The 26,936-nt window shown below is 35.0% G+C and overlaps 1 protein-coding gene across 2 annotated transcripts in view; it reads right to left on the minus strand.

Annotated features, from left to right (window-relative positions):
- Positions 1 to 117: 117 nt before the first annotated feature.
- The window catches only part of LOC105829082 (1-phosphatidylinositol 4,5-bisphosphate phosphodiesterase epsilon-1), a 135,299-nt gene continuing 108,480 nt past the window's right edge, over positions 118 to 26,936 (minus strand). For both annotated transcript variants that reach the window (XM_028194544.2, XM_036283297.1), the window contains 14 exons: positions 25,913 to 26,108; positions 20,198 to 20,431; positions 19,056 to 19,283; positions 13,151 to 13,608; positions 12,380 to 12,683; positions 11,702 to 11,907; positions 10,734 to 11,029; positions 10,176 to 10,402; positions 9,563 to 9,790; positions 8,999 to 9,223; positions 8,601 to 8,904; positions 7,932 to 8,283; positions 6,736 to 7,065; positions 118 to 6,440 (listed from right to left, as the gene is read on the minus strand). In XM_028194544.2, coding sequence (XP_028050345.1) covers positions 4,931 to 6,440; positions 6,736 to 7,065; positions 7,932 to 8,283; positions 8,601 to 8,904; positions 8,999 to 9,223; positions 9,563 to 9,790; positions 10,176 to 10,402; positions 10,734 to 11,029; positions 11,702 to 11,907; positions 12,380 to 12,683; positions 13,151 to 13,608; positions 19,056 to 19,283; positions 20,198 to 20,431; positions 25,913 to 26,108 — 5,098 coding nt within the window. In that variant the 3' untranslated portion in view covers positions 118 to 4,930. The remainder of the gene's footprint in view (positions 6,441 to 6,735; positions 7,066 to 7,931; positions 8,284 to 8,600; positions 8,905 to 8,998; positions 9,224 to 9,562; positions 9,791 to 10,175; positions 10,403 to 10,733; positions 11,030 to 11,701; positions 11,908 to 12,379; positions 12,684 to 13,150; positions 13,609 to 19,055; positions 19,284 to 20,197; positions 20,432 to 25,912; positions 26,109 to 26,936) is intronic.

Consider the following 26,936-nt stretch of genomic DNA (forward strand, 5'->3'; position numbering starts at 1 on the left):
TCTCCTAATTAATCAATTATAAATGTTAATTAATCAATTTATCTCTTTTTTTTAAATCGTTCCATCTCACTATTGTAACTATCGCATTTTTCGTCACGATTAAGGATAATTCTTCTGTTTTTTTTTTTTTTTCTTTAACTTCGAAACATGCCACAAAAATGCCGCTCGACGGCCCTTCGAGAATAACGCATATTGTACGTATATACGATCATATTTATATGTATTACGTGCGTTTTCTTTTTATAACATAACAGCTACCGAAGAATCACGGATATGTACAATTAGGGATATGGCCGGCCGACATTAAGTTTATTTTAAATGATATATAATTCGCATCAGATTTTAAATTAGATTGTTTTTTATAATTTTATATGTGATATTTTGTCGTATGTATATATTTCAATTTATATTTTACAAACTTTTGAAATCTCGTAGAGTGAAAAAATCACTCGGAAATAGCACAAGCTCAATTTCTACTATATTGAAGTAAGTTTAGACTTATTAGAGTGGCAAAATCTCGAAAAATTGCACAAGCTTAATTTTCAATCTTTTCAAATGATGTTTCACTCTACGAGATTTAGAGCGTATGTAAGTGTATTCTAAATCTCCGAATGTTTTTTGTTTTACATGTTCCAGGTAAGATTGTAAATTGTATTCCATCCTAAATTTTGACGCGAATTGTAGATTGTTTAAAATGAGCTTCAGCATCCATTTATTCGGCCTTTTGTTCGATCTTCTCGAGGATAGTCTTCCGTTCGGTTTCTGTCCTGCTCTTCCTTTCTCCTACTTTCTTCGTGAAGTTCGCGCTTTCGACGAAAAAAACAAGGAGCCTTAATACTGGTACCGTTTACATTTAGGATCGGCTCCTGAGAGCTCGCGCTCGATAGTGTCCTTAATCAGAGTGGTCCCAAAAATATTAAGAAGTAATTGTTTCGCGTGTGCGCACCGCTCTTAAATACTCGAGTTCTTTGTTGTCAATCTCGAAAAAAATAGATGACGGGCAAAAGATTGAAATATTGTTGAGCATGGATGCCGTCGAAAACACGCGTTTTATATATTAAATTTTATTTCTCTGATTTATATAGATAAATATAGATTTTACGCGATAAAAAGTAAAATATTTTATTTATTATTTCGGAACAAATTCTATTTAAAGCTAAATAATAAATTAGAGATGTGGGAACTATTTGAATACGATTCAAATATGAACTATTTCAAAATTTTTAATCCAATATCTTTGAATATTATGTATTGACAATTTTATAAAATCATATTTAAAATATTATTTCTCTCACATAAAATCGATATTATTTTTCTCACATAGCAATTTTTAAAAATTATGTTTTAAAATTCAGACTATCAATGATTACTTTCAACATAACTAAATATAATAATTAATATGTAAATATCATTAAGTATAAATAAAAATAATTAAAAGACGCATTTCAACGATTCAACTTAATTTAATTCAAATAAAATTTTATTGATTCGGGTCGATTCAGATTCGAATAAAGAAATAAAATTCGATTCAATTCAGCGTTAAAGACTTTGATTTAGATATCTTTATAATAAATAATAATCCTAAGTAATAATATATAATAAATATTTTATATCACGTATGTCGATGAGATAGCTTAATGAAATGGTTAAACTAAACAATCTGGAATGAACAGCGTATTGTTATCTTATCTACGATTTTCGAATTTAATGAAGTAGATGTAATCTAATCTTGTACACAATTCATATAACTTATATCTCATAATTTACAACAAAACATTGAGGTTCGCGCGCATTTTAATATTAAACTGAAATCAAAATTACATAATGAGATGAATTCGTAATTATTATTTTACTTTACTAACCTAAATCATGATTTTGTGGAGAATAATATTGTCTTGCCGACGGCGTCCGTGCTTTCGGAGAGACGAATTTGGTAGTTGTACGCAATTTATTGCCCGGCGGCGGCACAATGACGAATGGTTACAACGGTTGCAACCGAGATGCAACGCTTGATAGACACTGTCCTTTTACAATCGATGATCTTCTTGATAAGGGGGTTTAATCGGAGGTCCAAGGAGCGTCGAATATTTATTACAGTAATTAATTAACGTTATTAGTAGCCATTGTTCGTTACTGCTATGTACATAATGTTCCTTGAGGATGCTGCTACGTATTAAGTATTGTTAAATACTGTTGCGGTGTACCGGGATGTACTTTGATCTCGCTTATCTTTTAGTAAACTGCACGCAATGACGGGAATACATGTGTACCTGTTGCGCTTGCCGAGCTGTTCCGTTATTTTTTCATTTATTTGTCTTCGGTTGTTTAACATTTGCAAATTTTTAACATGCATTGCAGCTACTGCTACATGCAAAATGATTGGAAAATAGAAGAGAGGTAAAGAGATAAATGTATTCTAGATTTCTATAATGTAGGATATCTTTTCTAGAGAAGAAAAGAAATTATAATATGTCGATTGAGAAAAGTATTCCCATATATAACGTTGTTCCCAAAAATTGTAGAGACAACGGAAAATACATTTTAAAAGAAATATAACGTCACCTTACAATATTGTCAAATACTTAATAATATAATGATTATTAATTAGATGCTGACCAGTACGTATTTGTGAAAGTGCTTTACGATTGCAATCTAACGATATTATAAATAATTCGTTTAGATCTTACTTCTCTTCTGATTTTGATCTACAAATTAGACCAGCCAAATTATTGTATTTTTCTTTTCATTGTTCGATAGGACAACTGTTTTCTTACGCTTTATATCCTTCTTGCATAGAAATTACTCTATCAAATAATGTTCCTTTTAATTTTTTTTTCTTTACTCAAGGACATGTGTACAAATGTAATTGGTCTGCATGTTTGTCTCTCGTTTCTTATTTCGTTTATCTGTCTCGCCCGTTTGGTCTCTTGTGTGGATATGTGACTAAGTATTTTCGGAGAGATGAAGGATAAGGAAGGAAGTGGTATCCAAAAATATATAGAGTCCCCAGTGACGTCGCGAAGCACGATCTCGGGGAAGGATATGTGACTAGAGAGTGTATATATATTATATCTCACATATATTTTTCTCACAGCATTGAAAAATCCCGGCGCTTTCGTGTCATACAGATTCACTTAAAAAGTCAGTCTGCGGGGGGCTATCTCGAAAAAATATAAAATATCTGGAACGATTCAGACGTGGAAGACGGGGCAAGGCTATTTCGCGACCTCACTGGTTTGCGACATCAGATTCCATATTGTTTCCTCATTAGTTAATTAATTAGCATTATTAGCGAAATTATTTTTTCATAAAATTAGGCTGCCGGCTTCGAGTGTGCGACGAGGCTCGTCGACGCGCGAATGCCTTGTCACGTGAAAAAATAATTGAATAGAGCGATAGCGCACATTCGGACGCGTTTTTACGCTCGATCGACACTCCTTGGTCTCGTATTTACAATCTATGTATACATACGCTCGCTAAAACAGTCAGGAGAGAGGGGCGGTAATCGAGAATGCAACATCGATCTACCCTCTAGCGTTAACAATATATAGTAAATACGATCTTTAAGTAGCAACTCTCAATATACATTACGATGTATCATTGGATTCTATACTCAAATTCCTTATCACATGGTCGACTAGACGCAGAAAGAAATTGTTAACATTAATAGAGCGAACAAACAAAGTGCGATAACAGCGATATATAACTTTATTACAGAGTTCTTTCGCGCGGAAGGGCAACTCTTTTGTATCAATGGAAAATCTCAGGTACGACGTAAATGATTAAAAAGATGATTCGCTTACGAATGACGGGAAGTCACGTGAAGCTGCGGAAATTTCCTTGAAGATAACGGCATATTATCGATTAAACGGCGGCGGATCCAATATACACATTTCAAATGAAAACATGGATTCAAATAGGGAAGCACTTCCGATACGTCTAATTATTATGAATGTGTCGCGGTTCTAAAATCACTTAGAATCGTCGTTTGGCAAAATTAGAGATCGCCCGGTGCAATCCTCCTTCTTCTTATTCCTTCGTTGTACAAAAATAATAAAATCAGGCGCGACGCGTGGCATTTAATTCTTTTTTTTTTTTCTTACGACGCGCCAGCGCGTCTCTGTCGAATGCGGCAGCTACGGCATCGACCCGCTGATACTGAATTTACTGCCACGTAACGAAATCTATATATGATGCTTGGCTCTCATGCAAACTTAAGAGGATTCAAGAGAATCGTCGCTTTGCCACTTAATGATTGTGCTACGTCGTTTTACTTCAGATATGCTATATTTTTAAAACTCTTGAAAAATCTTTGAAAATGGCGGCGTAATAATCTTCATCTCAGTACCGTCCGAGTTTTTCTTGGGAAAATTCAATTCGCCGAAGTTGCTGTCTGTAGCAATGGTGATTTTATTCCTCCAATCTTTTGCTCAAATATCACGGAAATAATCGCGTGCGCAATCGAGTTTAAGAATGTTGCGTTGTTTTCCAAACATTGATGTTTTCCAAAAAATTATTCTGCTTTCTGAGGAAATCGATTCTTCCTTTTTCCGCCTATCGTAGAAGTTGTATTTTTTTATCGAGTCACCGCATGATCAGTGATAAAAACACGCTGTCTGATATTTCTTTGGTATATATCGCGATAGATATTTAACTATTCTGATCGTACTTTATCGTTCGACTAACTTTAAGATTCTAACTTCCTCAGATGCCTGTATTGTATAATTTCTTGACAATGTGAAATCGATTTTCGATCCTCTCAAGCACTTGTTTTGATTTGAGATCGCAACTCAATATTATCGTTGGCAATAGGAAGCGTTTCGCAAGATAATCAGAACTGGATTCTGATCACAGTAATTGGACTACAAACTTACAGGTGACTTCTCCGAGCGGCGATGATCGATGATATCGATGTCGCCCTTGACTGCCACTATGACTTCCAGCTCATCAGTTTCCTGAACGAGACCTTCTTCAGATGAAAAGCGGCATTCAGAAAGTCGGACTCGCGTGAGTCTTCCCCATCAGAATGTACTTCTCGTCTACGTCCTGACATCATTAGTCGCTGTCTCAGGCCTCTAGACGTGGGGTCTGACAGTGCTTCCGAAACAGGCACCTTTTCTTTACTGGATCCCGGCAGAGACACTGATCTGCCCACGGAAAATCCCTTGCTGAGCCGGTCGAGAGTCGCGGGTAATAAGTTCCGTCTCGGAATGGCTTGCTCTCTTTCTCTGAGAATAAACCTACCAAGAGTTTTCCAAAAGGCCTGCGTGGTGTAAACATTCTCGTCATCGCTCAAAACTCTCAGCTGACGATTTCCACTTCCAACAGCGCCTGCGCCACCCCATTCCAGCTCCTCGACTAGAGCGAACTTAGACGGGTTCTCCATTCTTCTGGCCTTTATTAAAGCTTGCGCGAGCACATCTTGCGCCGAGCTGCTTATCGGCACGCGTAGAATTGCATAAGGGATTTCGGGCGAGACGTTATAGACGCAAACCAGAAAGGTATCTGCCTCGTCCCATATGTGAGTAGATTGGTCCCTCGTGTTGGTATCAAGTTTCGAGTGGCCAGCTGTGCTTCTAATAGAGGCAAGCCATGCTCTACTGCTCGGATCATCGCCTACTCTCTTCAGTAGGAAGCGACCTTGTCCTTTCCACAAGGCCTGTGCTTGAAGGGGATGTTCCGTAGGATCCAGCACGCGTTGAGTCGGTAGCTCTTCCATGTCCTTTTTCTCCCATCCGCGGGACACTTCTTCCACCAAGATGTATTCATCTACGTGATCCGGCGATATCCCCGCCTTCTGTAACGCCTGCAGCATCACCTCTTGCGTAGTACTCTCCTGGGTTACCTTCAGAATGGTGTATGGTTCGTCCGGTATCACATGGTAGACCATCAAGAAGAACATTCGTCTCTTTAAGGTGACGCCACCCAGAGATCCGGGATCAACGGTGCTCAATTTCTCAGGCTCTTTGCTTGACGAGAGACGCTTAGACGATTCTTTGTGATCACGGCAGCAGGTGTTATAGTCCAAACTTTCCTCTTCCAAGCGGGAATAGATAAAGAGCGTAGAAAGGGCTAGCGGCTTGTTCTTACAGGATCGTAATCGTACGTGTCGGTAGCCGGGCCGTAAACACTTGAGCGGTATAACGCGTTGCGCGATTACGTGATGAGAACTTGCCTCGATAACGCCGAAACGTAGAAAGGCGAGATCCTTGAACATCACTTGGAAGCAGAATTTTTCGTTCCAGATGGGATTCAATGCATTGTTCTGGATCACTTTTGTTTTATGCTTCGCACAATCGATCGGTATACCGATCAACTCAACCTCGACGTACGTGCTGGTGGCGAAATTCGTAACCGAGACATATTGTCCTGAGACTATTGATAGACTTAAATGTGCAGAGTGCAGCCCGTCAAACTCTTTATCCCAAGGATTGAACCGTCTGTCAAAACATTTACAATTGTTGTCAAGAAGATGTTCGAGAGATAATGATCGTTTAGAAATAATTCTCTGTTTCTATATATATATTTTTTTTAAATATGAAAATGTTCTTTTAGTAAAGATAAATCTTTTGGAACATGACATCAACAGAGAGCAAAATAGATCATTTAGTAACTGTTGCTTACAAATTTATAAATTAATCGATATCTTAAGGAATGCATATTACGTTAATAATTACATTATTATTGTCACATAATTAGAAAGTTTGTAAGAAATATAGATGAGTGTAAATTCACCTGTACATCATGTGTCCCTTGTCCCACATCACCGACGGTTTTCTAACGTATCCGCATTGACCGCTTTGCTCGAACATGGCTGAGTTTAGATTTAATCCCGCATCATCAGTCTGATAGTTTAATGCAATCATTTGGATTCCGAAAGCCCAAAATATTACAGGGTTGAAATTTGTAGAATCGATGCGCATTCCTGCAGGGTACGTTCGAATGAGTTGCGTTTCTGCATGGGCAATCACGCCTAACGGCTGCTTCCGACAGATCTTCTTCGCTTGATTTTCATTTATAGACGAACATTGAAAGCAGACTGGCATGGCAAGGCCGCGAGTGGATCTAATATAAAAAAAAGTACTTATCACAATGGTTCTTATTCTTTTAATGTGTAAAATCAATATCCATCGAACAAGAGCGATTATACGGAAAAAATCTTGTTGTATAAATTAAAAATCTGGTAGATTCCACTAGAAAGGTACAAATTAGATTTGATAGTTACTGTTAAATCTATCAAACATTCTAGATCTATAAAAAATATGTATAATAATCATCAGAAACTCAATCACGTTACTCAGAACTTCTATTTAATTGCATGATCAGAATGTACATTTTGTATGTACTTTTTGTTGATATAATAAAAACATTTCTCTTTTTGTCAAAATAAAGTTTAAAAAAAAACAAAAAAATAAGAATCTAAGAAAATGTCATTGCAAATAACGTGACAATTATACAGCGAGACAAAATGTCTCTTTATTATAAGATATATAATCAAAACATTTTTCTTAGTGTACAGATAGAATGTATGTGGATAAGATTAAACAGAATTTCTGATTAAATATTTTATATTATTTTATAATATGATTTGATATTTTATAGTTAGAATGTTCGATAAATTTAATTATAAGAATTTGATTAGCATTTTTTGTTAAATTTATAAAACTTCTTCCCTCCTTCGATATTTTTTTTTTAATACAAAATGCTAAGCTAACTAAACTAAATAATTTTATTATTATTATTTAAAAATTCTTGTGTAACAGAATTAAATGTAAAATTAATGTGACGATTTCTAGAAGAATTTTGATTTATTCATTTTTCAATAGACATACGGATTTATAATCTACCGAATTTTTAATTTATACAATAGTTTTTTTTCCAATGTAAGTACAAAAATAAACAGAGAAAATATTTTACAATGAGAAACTAACTTGAAGATATTATCAATGTTGCTACCGCCGCTCGCGATTGAAGCGGACGTCGAAAGCGATTGCGGTGATCCAGACGAGGAGGCTACACTGCTGGGTCCTATACCGGCGATGCTGTGCCTCTGAACTGGCCCCGTATGCGATTGATGACGTATTTTTCCCGGTGCGGCTGGCATGGTGTTTAATCCGCGAAATTTAATCGCCTGCATATAAATCACTAAGTCCGACAGCTCCTTGGCTATCTGGCTGCTCTGCTTTTGCGTCTTGTCGTCCACCCCGCCTGGATCCGATTTCAAACGACCGTGCGACATTTGAGCGCCACCCAGATATCTCTCGTAACTCGAAATCGAATTATCTGTAAATTATATGCAAAGCAATTCGCTTCGGTGAGTTTTTCACTGGTTGCAATTGTTATATTTCTCGAACGTAAGTGGGCAAGAGAGGGTTTGGATTTATCGTTGTACTAAACTCGGGGATAAGCAGCAATTAAGTAAGATACGGGAACAATGTGGCACGCTGTGGCGTATTTAAACCTGGGCTTAGGAAAGATTAAGAACAGTGGTCTATTAATAGCGAACTCCGGTGTGCTTTTGGGAAATGTAGATCGTGGTTGGAATCGCGCGAACTAAATTTTTCAAGCGCACTCCAATATTGATAAAGTATCATTTTTACCATCGATGTTGTCATCCTCGTCGTCGTCCTCCTCGTCGTCTTCGTCCTCGCTAAAGTATTCGACGACCGATGCGCTGCTTACGTCAGTCCGCATTTGCTTCATGGAGGATGCGCGATCCGACATGAGCATTTTCCCACGGTGACTGATGGGCGTGTGTGACAAAGGGCCGGCAGGATCGACTACCATCTTCTTATTTTTTATCAAGATTCGGTAACGAAGCTGCGAAGGCGAAGGCAGCTGAGGATCGTCACTGAAGTCGGATTCAAAGAGAAATTTCGTCACCAATTTTTCACCAAAAACAGCCTGGAACGACACATATCCTTTGTTCGTGACTCGGCTTAGACGATGATAATCAATAAGAAAATAATTTGCTAGATTTAATTAATAGGATATATACCTGAAATATTTGAGCCATACGAGTTTGCTGACTTGTCGAACAGTGATTTTCGATGGAGAGAATTACGGGATATGGGGAACTGACAAAGGCGCTTCGATCGATCGCTTCCACGACCGAGCGAAATGGTATTTTCGTAGTAAAAGTGTGACCGTGATAAATCAGCGGGGATCCGTCGTCACCGTCGTAACAATCGAGTTCTACGCAGCGACACCCGGTTAAGAGCACCTGCACAGATTTTTATTGTTGTCAGTCAATAAATGTCAATCGCACTAATCGTCACTTTGTTTCAATGGACATTCCTGTTGCTTGTTCTACGCGAAACAAAAGAACGCATCGTTTGTTTCAAACGGGTATATATATATTTTTTTTTATAATTCTTGAATATTCTTCTTTTGTATTTTACATCTTACAATACGCGAGATTATTAAATGACAACGTGTGGCTCGAAATTCATTATAATGAAAGAAAAGTAAAATGATGTCAAAATAAAACTATTTCATGTCTAGTCCTAGTTCTGTGAAGTCCATTCATGTGCAAAACTTTTTTTTTGAAAGTCGCACTCACCTGCGAATATAGTTGCACAGAGGACTCTCCTTTGAGTTGATGCCCGGTTAAATATGTGTTGTGGGAACTGGCAATGTAATATTGCGACAGTGGCTGTTGCATCTCGTTTTCGGACGGTGTCGCGTACTCGTTCGGGAATGCATAGTTGTCCTTGTCCATCATATACCGTGCAAAACCCTCGAAAGACAAACACCACTGTGTGCGAAGTGCCGGGTCCGGTTCGTGCCTCTGAAATGAGAGTAAACAGGTCCGCTTCATTGTACGCGTTACGTCGCGTTATATGTCGTATGAGTGCGCGTATAACAATGCGACGGTCGTGTGAGGAGAGAAGTTGCCTCTTCTATTCTCAGATAAGACAAATTGAAATCACGATTCCAGTGTAACGCGCTGAAAGGGAGGATCGTTTATCGTTTTCAACAAAAAGCAGTTTACTCGCGAGATTGAACGCAAACGCATTAACTGTACTATACGCGGTGGTCCAGCGTACGAAATATTAGAGGATATTAATTTCTTGTATATTTGTAAAAAAAAAAAAAAATTGCCGGAGAAAAAGAAAGGCTGTCGGGCAAACATTCTTTCGTGCGCGAGGATCTCTGACCCCGTAAACATTTACCTTGATCAACGCTTTGATTTCCTCGTCGGTCATCTTTTCTTGCTGCCGCGATTCCAGGAATTTCGTGAATGTTGCCAGAGTGATCACTTGGGATTTCGATGTGTCCACGCCCGAACAATTATTGACTATACTTGCCGCCGCGACGGCATCGAAGATCTGCTTTTTCTGTAGATTGCTGCCCGTCTTGTATTCGTGACAATCAATAGAGTTGTTTCTCGTCAACAAGCCTAGCACATAAAAAAAAGTTTACTTTTTATTTTAAATAATATTTCAAAAAAGCAGTCACTTGTAAATTGTAACACCGATTTATAGTGACTTCCATTTTTGATAAACATGAACAAATGTTATATTACGCTAATGAGTGAGTTACGATAAAACTTAGTATTCTAACTCTTTACTCAAAATTATTATTTTGTGGAACAATTCATATATTTGTATTCATATATTTAAAATGTATTATTGCATTTCCATTTTCACACAATTAATATAAACATCTGTATTAAATTCCAAATTTACACACAAAATTTAATGATTACATTTCTATTTCTATTAACTTACCGATTCTTTGCGGAGTGGCGTCACTGGTCTGCCTGAGTACCACCGGCCGGATGTTAAATTCCCGTAATGATCCATCACTTTGGCTACGGCACGTTATCGCTAATTGGCCGAATAGGTCACGCAAATCTTTTCTGGCCCGTAAACTGAATGATCGGAAAAGCGCGACGAACTCCACAAAGTTCAATTGTGTCTCGTACATGATCGAGGTAGTGCGCGCTTTCACCTGCCATGGTGCCTCCAAACCTCCCATACCACCAGACCCGTTCCTGTCCCTTTCTCTAGTAAGACATAACAAACTACACGCGCGTTATTGCGAGGTGTACAAGAAAACTTATTGATCATAATATAAGAAGTTAAAAGATTTTTTTACATAAAGCTTTATAAAATCTTCAAAATTTATTATATTTTTCTGATTTTAAAAATATATTTTTTACATATGTTTAACTGTGTTTAGAATATGTTAAAAAATATGTCTTTAAAATGTTCTGACAAAGTTATGATCACACAATTAATTCAAAAGTCAATGCTTGTTTATTATGCTTAAAAATCAAAAGAAAAATACAAGAATTTAAAGTGACAATTCGACTTTTTAAAAATTTAGATTGATCAAAACGTATTGTCGAAAAAGATTTCTTTCGTTCATTTATCTTGAATATATATTAGCTCTATATTAATACAAAATTCTAAAATATTGTTCACACATGATAAACACAGGAAGCTTCAACTTTAGAGAGATTTTTGCGTTTTTTTTTTTAAGAAAAGAAAATAGCAAAGGTTGCTTTTTATCATTTTAGATGAGAAAATCTTAAATCTATAATCCGGATTTATGTTCAAATGACATTCGACACGGAGCTGTGAGAGATTTTCTATTCCGACCTATAATTCTTAGCCTACATAAATCTTTCGCTCAAAATCAATAGATAAAGAAAATTTGACGCGAGAAATCAAGCGTGAGAGAATAAATGTACCTTTGAAAAGCGGAGTAAGGCAAGTTGGAAGTGAGACGATCGCCGGTACCGGGCGGGCTACGTGGTGGGACTCGATCTCGACTTGCTCTCGGTGATGTTGGCAGAATCCTCGTTAAAGATTCTCTGCTTCCCGTAATGTGGCGAAGAGGTGTAGCACATAGACCTCCATCCGAAGTCGAGGTTTCGTACTGTTTTATACTCAAATCCTACATTAAATCAAAATTATTCAATTTAGCGAACACGATTCGATTATTCATGAAATGAGATTCGATGGTTATATACTAAAAAAGAAAAGTTTGGTAATAATAATCAAACCCAGATAATAGTTAAATTTTGATGAAATAATTTCAATTAAATATTAATATAATCAAATAATTAGTAATATTTGGTAATAGTTTAACAATCGTTAATTACTATTACGTTTTGTTATTATTATATAATTATTGTATATTAATTAATTAATGTAATATATATTATATTATATAATGTATATATATATTAATATATATATTATATAATATTTATTCTCTTCAGCAGTAATATATATATTATATTAATTAAATATTTGATTGATGTTATTTTATTAAACCTTGATTATTATTGCTATAATCTTTTTTAGCGTAGTGATCTATAATTTAATCTGATGTATTGTAAAGATACGGATAAACTTGCACGAACCTTAGTTAAAGCATGAATGTTGCCGATCGATTTTGTCTTTTTGCCTTTAACATTACGTCTGCGTAGAGTGCTACTGCTCGTTGGGGATAGCGTGCCGACACTTTCTGTCATAGACCAGTCGCGACCGCCGAAAATGCGAATAGCATCGGCTGTCGTTGGCTGCTCCAAGCCTTCTATCGGCTGTTCCAAGTAGGAATAGTATAAATGAAGATATTTTTCTTTCAACCAACGTGATCTACGATCTGTTAACTGTTGTTGTCGTTTGAGGCCTCGCAATATCCAGCACAATCCCATGTACCATATTCTGAAAGCGAAGCAACATGCGAATTACATATAATTTAAATATAACTCAACGATACGTAATTGAACAATAAACCACAAATTAGAATATACTAGAGAGAATTGTTACAGCCAAACAAAATATGTAGAGAAAAGAAATGTTTGTTATTATTAATATTACTCGAGAATATGTTATGAATTTGCCATCAATACACTATTAATGATTCTAATCTGCTTGAAGTTAAAGATATTTTAATAACATAATATTTAACTTATGCAGTAATCTTTTACGGACAAATTCAAAATTTGTAGCACAAATAATACACAATAAAAAATAATTAATAGAAAAAAAAAAAAAAAAACGTATGAAATAATTTCTCTAAAAAACATGGAAATTGAAAAGCATACTTATTTTCATGTATAAACTGAAGATGTATATTTCTACTATTCTAAATGTAAATTTAAATTAATTGCAGAACAATTTGCACGTACTTGCTAAGGGCGGGAGGACAAAGTAGGAAGATCAGTCGATTGTCCGGAAGACTGGAGCCGTACATGAGGCCGATGCAGCAGTCGGAGCCAGGTAGGCCGTATCTTTTGCAAATGCTCCTGAGATCAGCTTCTCGATCACGATCGCAACAGCCGATCATTATCTCCTTAACCGATCCCAGGTCGAGGTATCCCTCTTCCAATGTGACAAAAGCGCAGTCAGCCTGCTGCTGCGTGTACCTGCCGACTAGGCCCGGTGGTATCGTGTCCTCCGGATTCGTGCTTAATGAAAATTCAGTGAGAACGGCACCGCCAACTTGCGCCGTTTTCAGGGGACTCCAGGTTGGCTTTTCCCATATGAAAGTGCCACAAGCGCGATCGACGCGCGCGAATACCAATGCCGTCCTCGAGGTACCACCCTCACAGTCCCAATGCACCAAGGTCGTACCATGATGCAGCACCTGAGATGTGGAATTTAGAAGTATAGAGAACCACGTGTATTTTTTAAACTGATGAAAAAGGTTCTTCGATTTTCCATCAGTTTTATATTACGTAAAGCTAGATAACCCCAAAGAGATGAAAAGGGGGATTGAAAAATTTCTCTTTAGACGAAAAAGGAAATATATCGTAGCCTGGCAATTTTGTTTCAATTTTGTATTTAATTTTATATACGTTTGATCTTTCGCTCCTACTTAACAATATTTGGTTGCTATGAAATACATATTTACGTATCATTTTGGCTATCATTTTTAAATTATCGTTTATTGTATTATTACCATTAAACGTATAAATGTGTAAATATTTAAATTCCTTGAGAAGAAATAAGAAACTTTTATTTTTATTTTATTGTATTTTCAATTTTAGGAAAATTTTAGTTTAACATGTAAAATTTATAATTGAATAAACTTTGTTGTAGTGTGACTTAGGATCCGTACACAAGGATAAAATAATCTAATAGTTAGTGTGTTAATATTTTTTAAGCTCGTTTTAGATACGAATCTTAATGTATAAACATGAAAAGCTTTTAGGATTTTGCATTGCGTACATTTATGCATAGCTGATAGAAATATTATGTAAATGTAAAAATGTAACAGAAATGTAAATATGTAACGAATAGTTTTGATTCACATTTCATTTCGCTTAAAGCGTTATTTTGCTAGTTTTTAATGCAGTAGCACTGCGGAATATCGTTTTACTGGATTACCACGACAACATCATTGTTTAAAAAGAAAACAGAATATAAGCGCTTCCCGTAAATATAAATATATTAATTTCAGTGCGCGCGCAAGGCACTCGCTGCTACGAGGTCACATTTGCAACTGCGCCGTATACGAAGGACTTCGTGCCTCCACAAAGTACTAGACACCGTGAGTGCATTTATAACACTGATGGGGCTCGTAATGCACTTATAATAACGTTTATGCGGGCGTCTCTAAGCGCGGCGTACAGGTGGACATTTATTGCGCGTACGCTCGCGTATGCGTGAATTCGTGTATTTGGGTAGAATTATTTATCGACGACATAAACAATTACTCAAATTTCCACAATTTTCTGACAATATATATCATGTAATACGCATTAATACTGTAAAGACCGATAGCGAATATATGTATAAATTAATTTTGAAATATCGAGTATTTAAATCCTAACGAAAGTTCAAGTTTTTAAATATAGAATGTATCGTGTGCGTGACTGTCTCATTTCCACATTGTTGCAAATTTGTAATCAGATTTGTGTGCAGATGTCGAAACAGAGACAAAATTTCAATTCACTTTCAATTAATTTCAATTATTCCCGGCATCAGGTATGATCAAACGAAGAACGGGAATTTAATTAATTAATTAAATTAATTTACGTGGAGCTTTAGCGTGGTTTTCATCTATTTTTATTTGCATAACCACTTTCGAATTATCTCTGGAAGCTTCTCGCGTTTACACGTTTGGTATGTTTTTCTGTTAAAAAATGCCGTACACATTTTAACGCATTTTAGACAGCTGCAGTTTTGCGGTGATTTGTTACAAAAGTGTTAATTTCACTGTATTTCCAAGTTTGCCATTTGTCACTTAATTTTTATAATGCTTTTAGTTGATAAAATAACTTTTTGAATGTAGATTATCCTAAAAGTATTCAGTTATTTTCACAAAATAACTTAAAGCCTTTAATTAACAAAACTGAAGCATTTTGAATTATATAATAAACCCCTATTTTTTAATTACTTTCAAGTAATTAATATATATATATATATATATATATATTTAGTTTATCTTGATTTAATAAGAGCAATAATTAATGAAAAAATATTTAAATATTCAAAATAAAAACAATTTCATCAATTAAATTTTCGTTAAATAAAGGCTGAACATCGATTTAGTGAAAAATTTTTAGATGAAAGTTTTTAGATAATTAGCAATATTTAATTAATGTTATCGCGTTTGTATTATTGATGATGAGCGATACGTATATGTATTTGATTATATGTTTTCCAGACATTTATTGGCGCTCTAAATCAATTATCTTTATGAATTATTGATTGACCATTCGCTGGGGGATTGGACTGGAAGAAGTCGTGTAACTTCTCCCGAAATTCTTCTGAAATGCCCATATTTCTCGCTCGACATTACAGTCAATGGATCGCGTGTTATGTATCCTCCGAGAATGTTCTGCAGTAGTAGAGAGAAATTCATGGTGTATCGATTGCGTCGGAATTTCGTGATGGGAGGATAACGAATTTTATTCGTTATGAACCATTTTTCCCACAAATACGTCGTGTCCCATTTTTTTCTCTTGCCACTCAATTAACGCTGACAATTGGTAGCTTGATTCAAAAGGATGACCTGGTTTTGCGTGCTACGTTACAACGTTTTTTCCGTCGGTCCTCTTGGTTCGTTTGCCGCAGACAGAAAGAAGAGAAAGAGAGAGAGAGAGAGAGAGAGAGAGAGAGAGAGAGAGAGAGAGAGAGAGAGAGAGAGAGAGAGAGAGAGAGGAGAGGGAGCGTTCTCTCGTCCTCTCCTTCTCGTCCTCTCCTTCTCGTCCTCCCGCATATTTTTCTGTTTCCTCTCTAATTTCCGCGAAGCTTGCTAGAGGTGTGGTAGTAAGGCTAGTCTCTTTGAAATCCTTTTGACGTGTAGCAAACTACGTGCTGACGGTATCTTTTATCTCAGTAGCGCAACGCCATGAAGAAAGCGTCGCTGTGACATTACAGTATCTTAAAATTGTCCGTGGATAAGGAGATACTTTATACTGATATGAATATATCGCACAACTCTGATATTTTTTAATGAAAATTGTCTATCTCAATATACAATTTACAATTGCTATTTATCTTTTTGTGTCTCGATAGTCAGTTATGAAGAAGAAATCGCAAATGCGGCATGAAAGGCGAATAATATCTTGTTTGCACTCTCTTTTGCGCTTCATGTAGCTTAAACGGAAAACTGCATATCTAAGGATCTTCGAACCGTTCTCTTTCCTTAGGTACGATGTCAAAGAAAAAATGCGTAGGTGTTCACTTAAATTTCAAAGGCAACTGTGGAATTCCTGAGCAAAACAGGAATTTCTCTCTAGCGTTTACTTAAACATGACGGTGCTACAAAAAGAGAATTTTAATCACATCTTAAATCGTCACTATTTCTCTATATAAATCTCAGTTTTCAGCATTGATCAATACATGCAATTTATATACAGCTGCAATTTTCGTCTGTATAAATTAAATCGTATTTTTTATTTATGTGATATTTCATTCAAAATGATTACTTTTAGCAATGATATTTTTTGAATTTCTAGATTTTCATTATCTATTTATTGTTTAAATTTAATGTTAAAGGTTATAATACACGAATAGAGATGTTAAAATGTATTTCTTGGATTTCGCATCAGTTATAATTAATGTAACAAACATAAATGTTGTAGCGTTTTATTTACGTAAACGAAATTACCCTCGAAAGGAAAGAACTCTCTTGAATACGGTCTTTCGCCTTGCGGTACTTGAACTTTTGTGTCTCAGATGTTTCTTCCGTTATGATATATTAAATTCTCATTCACGTTGGAGCTTACTGACTTGAAATAGAGAGCATTTTTCATTTTAGATAAAACGAGAAAGATTTAAGACTCTAAAAAAATTATATTCTATTTTATCCTTTCGAATAAATTGTGTAAATTGTTTATCAGGTTCTATGTATATATTTCTATATATATATATATATATGGAGAAAAGAAGAAAAAGTTAATAAAATTAAAGAATTTCTAGAATGACATATGCTTGAATGTAATGGCTGATAAAATTTTAAATCATCCCTTAATTTTTAATTTAATTTGTTAACAAAACATTTCTTATAATGTTGTTTAATGTATATAAAAAGACAACAAATTACAAAACATTACTTCAAAGTTTTCAAGAGATAAACGCGTTACTAAGATTTAGATATTTGTCTCAGATGTTTCATCTTATTTCGGTATTATAATTTATAGTACGATAATAACATTCTTCAATGGAATATCATAAATAAGTTTGCTATAATCATTGTACAACAATTTTCATGTGACACATATTAATACATAATAATGGTAATTCTGTCGTTATTTATACAACACGACATAAATAGCAGAAAAATTGTACATCTCTAATTCCCGTGTGGCCTATAACTGCGCGTTGGGATCAAAAGCGTTCTGGTATCGCGTCGTGCAACAAATCCTGCGAGTTCAATATTTGCCATGCACTCCACGCGCAGTTTCACAATGTCACGTATACAATTGGTAGTTTCGTTATGTGACGCAATGCCTCTCAATCCTAAAACGATCGTGACGATCTCAGACGAAATATCTGTATTTCTCATCCCCTTTCTCTATTTATCTATGTATCTATTTACTTCTCTCTGTGTATGTTGCCAATGAGTAATCCGGATGCAACATAGAGAGCGTACATACATTGCATATTATCACACAGCGGAAATTACGTTGTGTTGGAACTTTCGTAATATTACCAATTAAGCTAAATTTAATTAAGTCTCACTGCCGACATTTTACATATATTCTGAACCAGCTTTCTTGAATTATTATTTTTAATTTCAATTTTTAATATCTTAAAAAATTCAGATTTTAAAACTTATGTCCTTTTGTCATATATACACAGAAAAAAAGTAATGTAGTCAATAACATATGTAGTTGCAGGCTGCCAATTACATAAAATACTCATTACAATAATATTTTGCAAGTTAATGCAAGTACTGTTGATACTGCAATAGCATTGTATTAAGTATATCATTGTATTAAGTATATCAGTAGTTGGCAGCCTGCAACTACATATCTTATTGGATATATTACTTTTTTTCAGTGTATAAAAACAAAAAGAAAGAAAGAGAGAGAGAGAGAGAAACGTTTTTTCTTTTGTAAGATAATCTGATCAATATAAGTTATTAGACAAATAAAGTATAGGAGAAAATTTAGTGATTACTTGGATAACATGTTTTGTTATTCTTTAACCCGTAAGCACTCGCATGAAAATCAAACTGACCCATGCAAGTTATACATTCACTAATTAAAGATATTACGTAACAAAAGTATTTAAAAAAATATAAATTCTTTAAATTTCTAATGTTTCAAAATTATTGTTTTATATTTTAAACAGATTTGTATGAAATATATCTTAGTTGATAATTACTGATAAATAAAAATATAAATACGTCAATAACTCATTTGAGCTAAACATGCGGGTGAAATTTTGTTCAAGTGTCTGTTTTTAGAGTAAATACTGCAATGAAATCATTTGCCTGCATGTAAATAACTCGATGAAAATACCGATAATACAAGATAATTGTCACGTAAAATTGACAATATGAGATTTTCATTTCGATATGATATCTACAATTCCATATGAGATATGCATTTGTCTGCAGAATGCAGCGCGACGTACCTGCAGGAGATGAAGATCCATGCCAGTGTGTGGCGCGGCAACGGGAAACAAAGCGACTCCGTGGTCGATTTTGAGCGGCTGCACGGGCTTGTAGGAGTCTAAATCAAGATGATAGTCATTCTCGTCGCATTCCTCCGTCATGTATGTTGGCTCGATCGCGGTCGTGTGAACGCTCAGGGTGCGATGAAGGGAATCGGTAGTTGCATCTCTGCCACGAGCATGTCGATGCTTAAAAGAATAAATACCTTTCATTAAATTAAATCACTGAGCCAGCTAAGATACATATTTATACGCACGAAAATAAGAAATATCTTTACTATAAGATAGCAGTATGTATAATGTAATTATTTTTGCATCAATACAATCATTGATATACATCAAGTTCACTTTAGATCTATAATTTATGTCATACTACAAAAAAGAATTCTGTTTATAATTTTATATGCTGTATATTTTTATATATTCTTTACACCACATATAAAATTATAATTTAAATTTTGGCATAAATTGTTAACTACTTAAAGTAAACATATTGTAATAGCTACTTGAAACAATTAACTTTATTGATACAAGCGTCTAGTTTTTTTCTAACTTGTACGTGAAATAAAACACATTGTGATATCATAAATTGTTCATTAAGCTGTTTTTCTTTTAGGAAACACAACTCGACATAGATTAACACACTTGAGTAGTTTGCCATAATTAAATGGAAAAAAATGCGATATACATAGTGTGTTATATATTTGCGATGCTTAATCTTACAAGATTTATCGTAAAATTTCTCAAACGATGTATTTTCAAATTTTATAAATGTTCCAATAATATTTATAAATCTTAAGGTAAAATATAAATTGTTGTTTAGAATTACAGAGAACGTAATACGTAACTTTTTATTACACGATTCAAATCTTTATATATATATATTCAAAGATTTTATCGAAATAATGGAGCGGATACATTCTTTGATCAAGAACACACTTTGAGTCAAGTAAAGCCGAAGTACGTTGATTGTGTTTACATCAAATTCTAAATGAAAAGCAACGTGTGTCAACTTGCGCCAAAAGCTGTGTTTCGTAAAAGGAAGCTGCCTAAGATTGCTCGGTCTTTATAGTCGATTCTCATCGATCGAATATGCGTCTTACCTTGTGGAAGAGCGCGACTTTGTCGAGAACGGAATTTATATCGTGGGCTGGTGTGATGGGGTTCTCCGGTTTGTTCAAGGATGCGCTCCTTGAACTCCATCCCGACGGCGTCTCTGTGTTACTCTCGACGGCGATCCTGGCGACCGGCGCAGAGGAAGGCACGTGTTCTTGAGGTTCGCTCTCCTTAACGCTAGCACGTGGTGACTCGCGATTTTCCTTGAACTCGGGCTGGGGCTGGAACATGAGCCGATGATATTTAGGAATCGCACTTAACTTTACACAGAAAAATTGTCTATATTATTATATAAGAGCCTCAATCTATCTCATGCTGTGGTTTCTATACCCCATGAATAATTCAGAATAAATATAAAATAAATAATTTCAAATTTAGAGTAAATAGTTTCGATTTTCATAATATTTTTCTCAGAGACATACAAAATGACAATCGCAAAGTTGTTGAAACTAAATAGTTGTTATTTTGTAATAAGTAAATGGAACAAAATAAATTAAACGCTACAGAAAAAATATGTTATTTTTTTTTATTAATACATATATATACACATGCAATAACTTGTAAAAATGAACATTGAAAAAAAGCCAATTGAACTAACTGCGCGATTCGGCATTGATATTGAGAATTATTGTTCTCTTTTATTTTTGAACATTTATATATGACATTTATATGTAATATATATATATTTTTTTTGTATTTCCTTTTATATATATAATAAAAATGATAAATTTCTTTTGCAAAGTAGTATTTAATTTATTTCATTTTGTCTACTCTTATTACAAGATATAAAAGATATTTGATTTTAGAAACTCTCTTTTGTAATCCTGTATAATATTCCACATATTTGATTTTAAAAAAATTAAACGGTTTTTTATTTATATTTCATGTGATTTGATATAATAAAGAAATAAAAAAGGAAGTTAAAAAATAGACTCTGTTTGTGTATGTGTATAATATACTTTGTTGAAAAAAATAAGATAAATGCAAATTCTTGAAATTTTAACGGTCCATTGAAAGTAATGACAACAAAATTAGCCTTTAGTTTTATATGACGTAACCCATTATATTACTGAATATTACATCACACAAAGAAAACTGGTAAGAAGAGGAATACGATAATGATTCGTTTATTAAAACGAATTTATTAAAACAATTTGCTATTACATCATGCATATATAAGAGGAACATTCAGAGATCATAGAGATCATGAAATAGATGAGAATTATAATAAAATATTATAAATTTTATAAGAAATATCTAATACGTGTAAATTAATTGGTACAATTTCTAATGTAGCATTAAGATCTGTGAACCAAAGAAATTCAGAAGAAATAAAGAAATAAACAGCTGTGATTTCGCGCGTTGTTAAATCATTGTTTTAAGCGTGACAATACTTCGAAAGAATACATTGTTTGCGATAAGGTGTTCATTTCGAGGATGTAGATTCGATAACCCGAGTAACGAAGTTGCTTTTGTATTTCGAAGAGGAACTTGGCTTTCGAATTGGGAATCAATAGTTTACGGCTTGCTCTCGAAAGCACAACCTCGAAATACACTCTCGTGTTCATCAACAGGAACATTGGATGGCCCTTTAAGTCTCTTGATGACTGGTAACATATAAAGAGCTCTTTCACAAGTGTAAATCTCTCGGTGGTCTCTCTTTGATATAATAAGTGGCACTGAGAAAGTGGAAAAATGGTGGCAAGTTTTATTTTTAATTTCCTTTAAAATTTCTTTGCCAGCATGTGCGTTTTCAGGAGATGTAGACGATTCAGTAAAAGTAATTTAGTTAATGAAACAAGTATAGTACATCAAATGAATCAAATTGTTTTCTTGGAATCCTCTTCTCATAATTATAATTAATATCAAAAAATCGTACATGTAAAAATATATAATTTATATTATAATATTTAAAAATTACATCTTTTCAGTTTATGCGGCGAAGTTCTTAAGTAAAATTAAAACGCAAGTTATATTTGTAATAGCTCGAAAGTTCTTCCGACATAAGCTAGAAGCCAGTAGCAACAACTTTAATGCAGCTTATAATTAACTGTTATCCGATAACCTTAATCTATTGCGTGGATATATCGAGCGATCGTTCCACATCGTGGCGTCATAAGGGTAATGCTGTTTCAGTTTATCGCGCCGTGTTACCTGCCGATCGACCCGCCGTCGGGCGGCATCCAAAGCCGCTAAGTCGCGCGGTCCAAATTGCAAACGTGCTGGAGCACGCGTGAACACGTCTGCCAACAGGATAATTCAGATACATCTTGATCGAGTTGCTCGCGGGTAAGAAGTTATTACGTTCAGACGTTAATTTAACGCTCTCGTGGAGACGGAGGCATCGACTTGTCGCGTGATGGAACGGCGCGATATCGTTCTTGAGCGAAAATTGAACTGTCTGCAAATGAACAAGGCAAACAAGATGGGAAAATTAACGTTTGAAGGGAATATCTTGAGAAGTACTTTAAAAGAATTTTATATTAAGTGAGACCTAATTTAAGAGAGAAAGACGTTAATTTGATACTTGCTTGTTCCAAAGTAGAACATTTTTCAAATAAAAATTACTGAATTTCTTCATAAAAAGTTGTTCAATCTTTACATTTAAAAGCGGATTTCTATATTTATATTTATATTTACGTTTCTATATTTATATTTAAAAATATACGGACAAAAATTGTTTCTTTCCCGTATAAAAATTATTCAACTTGCATATATAATACATTCTAAATGGTTTATACTTTTAATTATCTTCCTGCTTTGATTAAAATTTTTGAAATAAAAATCTATTAAAAATTTAAAATATATGACCAATTAAAAGAATCTAAAATAATTATGTTCATTAAACTTATTTTTTTTTCAATATAGAATAATAACATTTGCAAAATTGTTTTTATGTATTAAAAGATCAATCTGCGATTCTTTATGACTCTAGATTGTTATCATAAGCTCAAAACTTAAAAAAAAATTGTTACTTTTCCTCCAACTACGTATAAAAATTTTTAAATTTATTTTTAATTTGCTCTACTGTCTCTATATGTTTGTTTATAATTTTCCTCTTAACATTATTCGCGAATAACGATGTAAATACAGGAAATGTGGCAACTCAAATAGAGAGGTAATGTCATAACATTTGGTCATTCGGAGTTTAAAGCCCGAAACCATCCCTAGCGGACGTGATGTCGGTCGATCGAAGCGACTTTTGCGGTGTTTGTTGCTTAACCTCGTTATCCTTTCCTCCCTTTCACCCACGCAGAAATGTACCCCAAAGGGCGTACGTGCCGATGAGGGGACGACCAGCGACACATAGAGCGGGATAACAGAACGACGCATATCGTAGGGGTTGGTGTTTGACGCATCCCGTGCGCCGCGCCGATGCCGATTTGGAATTCCATTTGCGAGCCGCGACATCCGCACCGTGGTGGATACATTCGGTTTGGCAGATTACACCTACCAGAGAGAGAGACAGACAAACAGAAGGAGAGGAAGAGAACAGAGAGGGAAGAGAGAGAGAGAGAGAGAGAGAGAGAGAGAGAGAGAGAGAGAGAGAGAGAGAGAGAGAGAAGGAGAGAAAGGACAATAATAATAAGATATAGCTACTATGCTCGCGTCTTCGATTGTCTCAAGGCAAAGCATATCATTTATTTTGCTCCCCTAATGTCAATCGATGTCGAATTCATTTGAATGTAATTAGCGATTAACATCCAGCGAGACGTGAACACTTGGGGCGTGAATGATCACATCGCAGACTGATTAACCTCTCGCCCTAGAAATTATACGTTCTAATATGTATGTTTTCCATCAGTGTCATCGGTAGAAGATGCGTAATTGTGAATAGTTTCTTCGAATTTACATTATACATTCATTTTGAAACAAATATAAGTAAGAATTTCTGTCAACAATAATAAATTAACAACTAGATCGGATATTTTTATAGCATATTATAACTTTCATTTTGTCCGATTACAATTTTATTTAGTTAACGTGAGAATCATGAATATAAATAAAACGTAAATGTAAAATAAAAATATAATAACGTTATATAATTTAACGTTAAGCATACATAATTAAATTATTGACTAATCTATTTAATTAAGAATTGTATAAATAAGTATTTATTATTATTTATTATTTAAGTTGATTTTAGACAATATATAGTTTAATGATATATAATTCGTGTCAGGATTCAGAACAGAAATACATTTTGCTGTGTGTATGTGTGTGTATGTATTTGAGTGAATATTTATCAAATATATTACACGATATAAAGTTATAAATAGAAGAATTTCCATTTTGCATTCTGACATAAATTAAAATAAATTTTATTTTGACAAATCTTATAAGGTTTCATTTACACTCTCTCTTGAAATAAACGTTCCACATCGCGATTTTGCAATGCTGTTTCACGTGAACGGAGAATCTAATTACAAATTCGCGATGTTGAACACGTGCTTGGTTTTCACGACTGGCGACTCTGTGGATTTCGCTGTGCAATTTCAGCTTCATGGGACGCTCTTAGAGGCACTGATTTTCGTTGCGGTCGTCCGAACATGCTCTTGGACATCAAGTAACGTGACGCTGTAAAACGCGAGGAGGACACCGTTCCGTTCCCCGATGACGATCGTTAGCGACAAGAGCAAGTAGTTTCCGCCGGCCTACAACCATCGTAGCTGCTGGAGGCCGATAGAAACCCCTTTCCTTGTCGCTTTTACGGTGCAGCCTTCGCTTCGATGTTTTTCCGCCACGCTGCTATTCTTTGTGAAACCTCGTAGAAGAATTTCGATGCATGCGCAATTCTCGAAATGTTGCTTGAAACATAAACCATTTCCTATAAGAATTGATTCCTATAAGAATTAATCTGATTTCTCGTGTCGATAGATGATGCGTCAGACGATTCAATAAACAAATCTGTTATCAAGCATGTATCTTCTATAGGAGGATTTAATTTCCCTAAAATTTAATGCGGGTTTCATCCTGAGAGCGCCTTCTCATTGTCAGGTAAGACTTTCGCAAACTTGGATCTTCGCGTATCTTCACGTAAGTTTCTTATTTGTTCTAATTTCTTATCCGATTTCCTTCTTTAAACGAATTCGCCGCAACGGCGAAGTTCTCGCTATCTTTGGAGCATGCAAATGTTGTTGAAGGGACGAAGTGAATTTCCCGTGTCACTGACCGTCCTTCGTTCGCTCGATTACTCTTCGTAAAGCCCACTTGCGATCGGGAGAGACATGTTGGATATCGCCAAAACTTCCTTGGCCGTTTGCCAAAACGCGAAAGCGTTCAATTACTTATGGACTCAACTTTTTCCTGGTCGTATCGTGTTCCACGCGCTTAAACAGCAGATGGAGAGATAGACTTACTTGACGAAAAGTTACGTTACATTATCCTATCTAAATAACCAGTCTTCCCCACGACGCACGTGCAAATCTTGGCTCTTATTTCACGTTGACAATGATCTTCATGGTAGACAGGAATAATACTCCAAGGTAGAGCCGAGAGGAAGGAAGACGGAGAAGCGGACGCCAATGTGTAACATTTAACAATGCTCGTGTGGTCAAACATAACATGGAATGTCAATCTATTTAACAATGCGAAACATTCAGGTCTACACGTGCAAGCATTTTCCTTGGAAATTCAAAATGTGTAAGCACAAAGTGCGATATCGTACAGGCGATAGCGGCGGTGCTTTCCACCGGTTTTACCTTTATATCGCATGCGATAACCTCCCGCAGCTCGCGCAGGAAGGCCCCGAAGAACGGCACCACCGGGCATTCCGGCATCGCGAGGGCGCGAGCGAGCGCACACTCGTATTCGGAAGACAGTAGGGCGGAGGAGAGATATTCCATGACCGGGACCGGCTCGCTTATGCCGTGCCAAAACGGCTTCAGCTTGTTGGACCTGCAACGTAAGCAACATTCGTTCGCGATTAGACGGAGCGGACATACTTTTTTTGGATATGCTTAAGGAGTAAACCGCTGACGACGGAAATTCGCGCACTTTGCAAGTGACGCGCGGCGACATGTTAAGAGTATTAAGAAGCTGGTAATGACTCTTTAATACTTTTCCAATAATGTGTTTTAATACACTGAACCAAAACTGTACATAATAAATTCCAATGAAATATTTATTCTATTAATGAGAAATTTATTAAAACTGGTCCAATAAATTATTTTATTATCATGATGTTTTACTTATTGTAACAAAGAATAATCCGTTATATTAATAAATTTATTTATGGCTAATGAAAAGATTCAATGTAATATTTATACTATTAATTATTATAGTAATTTCTATTTTTATTCTAATTGGGTGTAAACGAAAAATATGTATAAATAGCATTTCATTTATAGATCGTAAGTCAAAAGATTAACGGTGTTAAGTGAGATTTAATAGAGATTTAATGCTCTAATTCAATAATTTAAATTGGGGTATAACATACAGTAATTCTAATATAACTTAACTTGTACACTAATGTTATATGGCGGTTTACTCTACGTACAGAATTACTAAGTGTAATTTCAACTAAGGTAAATTTCAGAAGCTGCTAATGCTACATTAAAGGCGCGGACTCGAATATTAAATTAATTTTGGAAGCGAGATTTCAACGAAATGTAGATTTTGGAGCATGTGTACTTCCTTTCATTAAAACGTAGTAAGAATATTATAAATATTCAATAATAATAAAAAAATATAAATCAACATGTAAAAACACAATTAACTCCAAAA

Source organism: Monomorium pharaonis, chromosome 2 (genome assembly GCF_013373865.1).
Source record: "Monomorium pharaonis isolate MP-MQ-018 chromosome 2, ASM1337386v2, whole genome shotgun sequence".
In the NCBI taxonomy this organism is placed as follows: domain Eukaryota; kingdom Metazoa; phylum Arthropoda; class Insecta; order Hymenoptera; family Formicidae; genus Monomorium; species Monomorium pharaonis.